This window comes from Apium graveolens, unplaced genomic scaffold (assembly GCF_009905375.1).
Source record: "Apium graveolens cultivar Ventura unplaced genomic scaffold, ASM990537v1 ctg5073, whole genome shotgun sequence".
In the NCBI taxonomy this organism is placed as follows: Eukaryota; Viridiplantae; Streptophyta; class Magnoliopsida; order Apiales; family Apiaceae; genus Apium; species Apium graveolens.
Window position 1 is genome coordinate 50067 of NW_027418805.1, and position 2604 is coordinate 52670.

The 2604-nt window shown below is 29.5% G+C and overlaps 1 protein-coding gene across 1 annotated transcript; it reads left to right on the forward strand.

The window, feature by feature from the left end:
• The first annotated feature begins 1755 nt into the window (after positions 1-1755).
• LOC141702425 (uncharacterized) lies at positions 1756-2604 on the forward strand. Its single transcript, XM_074506111.1, has one exon. It carries the CDS (start codon positions 1756-1758, stop codon positions 2602-2604), a length of 849 nt encoding a protein of 282 aa, XP_074362212.1.

Genomic DNA, 2604 nt, shown 5'->3' on the forward strand with positions numbered 1-2604 from the left:
TATGTGTATGATAAAAAGCACATGTGAGAATATGGTTTAGTGGTAAAAGATTGTATGGTTGAATGAAATAACCTGAGTTCGATTCCCACGAACCACATCTTTTATATAAATTTTAAAAACAGGGGTAATTTAGTATTTTCAATGAGACTTTTTAATCTCATGAATATAGAAGAGATTCTATTTTATATCTAACTCTATATTATTATTAATTGATATTAAAGTCAAATTATTTTATCAATTAAAAACTCTAATTCATATTTAGATATATATTATTCTAATTGATATTTCGAACTAAAATAAATTTAAGCAAACTAAATATAATTAGTTGAATTTAGTCGATATAATGTGCATCGGGTTAATAAAAAAATAATAAATACCACTGATCCTTCTAAAAAATTATACTATTGAACTAGGATAAACGTAATAATAAATATTAGTCATCCAAGATAATTAAAATATAATTCAACCAACTAAAATAAATAAAATCATATATATTAATTATTTGGACTAAAACAAAATTATCTTATTATTCCGGACATAAAAAATTAAAATTACACTAAATTTAATTAGTTGAATTTGGTCGTAGTAATGGGCATCGGGTTAAAATAAAATAAAGTAAGGATAAATCAAATTAATATCAGATTAAGAATAATTCGTATCCTATTGATATGAACCAAAAATTAACTTTTAACTAAACATAATTATTATTATTTTTAAAACACATATAAAATAATCAATAAATTATATCGTTCAATCAGTACTGTTGTCTTTTTCAAATAACTCTTATAGTTTATCGATTAAGTAATAAAATCTCTAAAATAATATTTTTATTAAAGTTCCAACACAAAATAAACATTGTATTTTATTCCCAAAAACTATTAAATCGCTATAATATTTTTTTAAAAATATGAACATATACATATATAAATATAATTATCATGAAGTTATATTATTTAAAAAGGTAGAAATAATAAAAATTAATGAACAAATATAAAAAATTCAATTCAAAATATTTTTGTTTTAAAAAATTATATAATTTTAAAAAAGATTTCTGCATCCTCGGTGTTTAAGCTAGTGTATACTAGTACGTACTTCATAAATAATTCAGATAGTGTTAAAATATTTGAATAAAAAATAAAGTGATTGTCAAAACGTATTGAGGAAGTCTCTCAAATCTTACCAAGGAAGACTTGTAAAGCTTATCGAGGAAGACTTGTAAAGCTTATCGAGGAAGTTTTGTAATACTTAATGAAGAAGATTTGAATAGCTTACTTAGTAAGCCTTGTAAACCAACTACTATAAATAGCTCATTTAGCTAATGAAATACAACACAACTTTCTCTCCATCTTCTATTCTCCTATACTTCCTCTACATTAAACATAACTAATATTTTCAGTCAAGGTTTATAACACGTTATCAGCACGAGTCTCTGCCAACTGAAACTTTATTCTCGAAAGAGCTACGACTTATTCTGACCCACGAGTCCCTATCAACTAAAACTATTTCATTAAAGAGGTACGTTTTCTTTTCCTCATTTTCTTCTAAATATTATTACATATTTATGTTACTGATTGAAATCTATAAAGATGGCTATGCCGTCAAGTAATACTAGTATAAAGATGGCGCTGCCGTCAAGTAATAATCAAAAGTTTTCTGGCCGGCTATGCTGTCGTAACTTTTGTATAAACTTATTATTTCAACTTGCCTGTTTAAATATTACGTGACATATTATATCTTATTTAAAATCTATTCAGAATGGCGAATCTTGCAAAATTAGAGTTTGTTGCCTTGGATGTTTCCGGAAATAATTATTTGTCATGGGTCCTTGATGCGGAATTACACCTTAGTGCTAATGGCCTAAAAGATACTATAGACCCGGAAAAGATCCCAACTGTTGAACAAAATGCAAAATCGATTATCTTTCTTAGGCATCACATCCACGAAGATCTAAAATCTGAATACCTCACTATCAAAAATCCACTCACCCTTTGGAATAATCTCAATGATAGATTTGATCACCAAAAACTTGTTCACTTTCCATCTGCCCGATATGACTGGATTAATTTGAGGTTACAAGATTTTAAATCTGTAGCTGAATATAATTCTGCTCTTTTCAAGATAGGCTCAAAATTAATTTTATGTGGTGAAAATATTACTGATACTGAAATGATTGAAAAGACCCTCTCAACCTTTCACCCCAATACTATGATCCTGGCTCAACAATATAGGGAGCGTAATTTTCAGAAATATGGCGAGCTGATATCTCTCCTTCTTGTGGCTGAAAAGAATAATGAGTTGCTACTGAAAAATCATCAGATACGTCCCGCAGGCTCTGCCCAGTTACCTGAAGTACATAACACGTCATTCCTGAAGAATGAACGTGGGAAAGGGCATAGAGGAGGACGGGGTTATGGACGAAACCGTGGACGTGGAAATTTTCATGGTCGATTTCACAATCAATATCATTCTGGCCACCTGAAGTGGCAACGTGATGGTTACAACTCTGGCCACCAGAAATGGCAACGTGAAGTGCCAAATAAAAGAAAGGCTCCCCAAGAAGGAGAGAACCGAGGCATCTGTCATAGGTGCGGATCTGAGGGATAA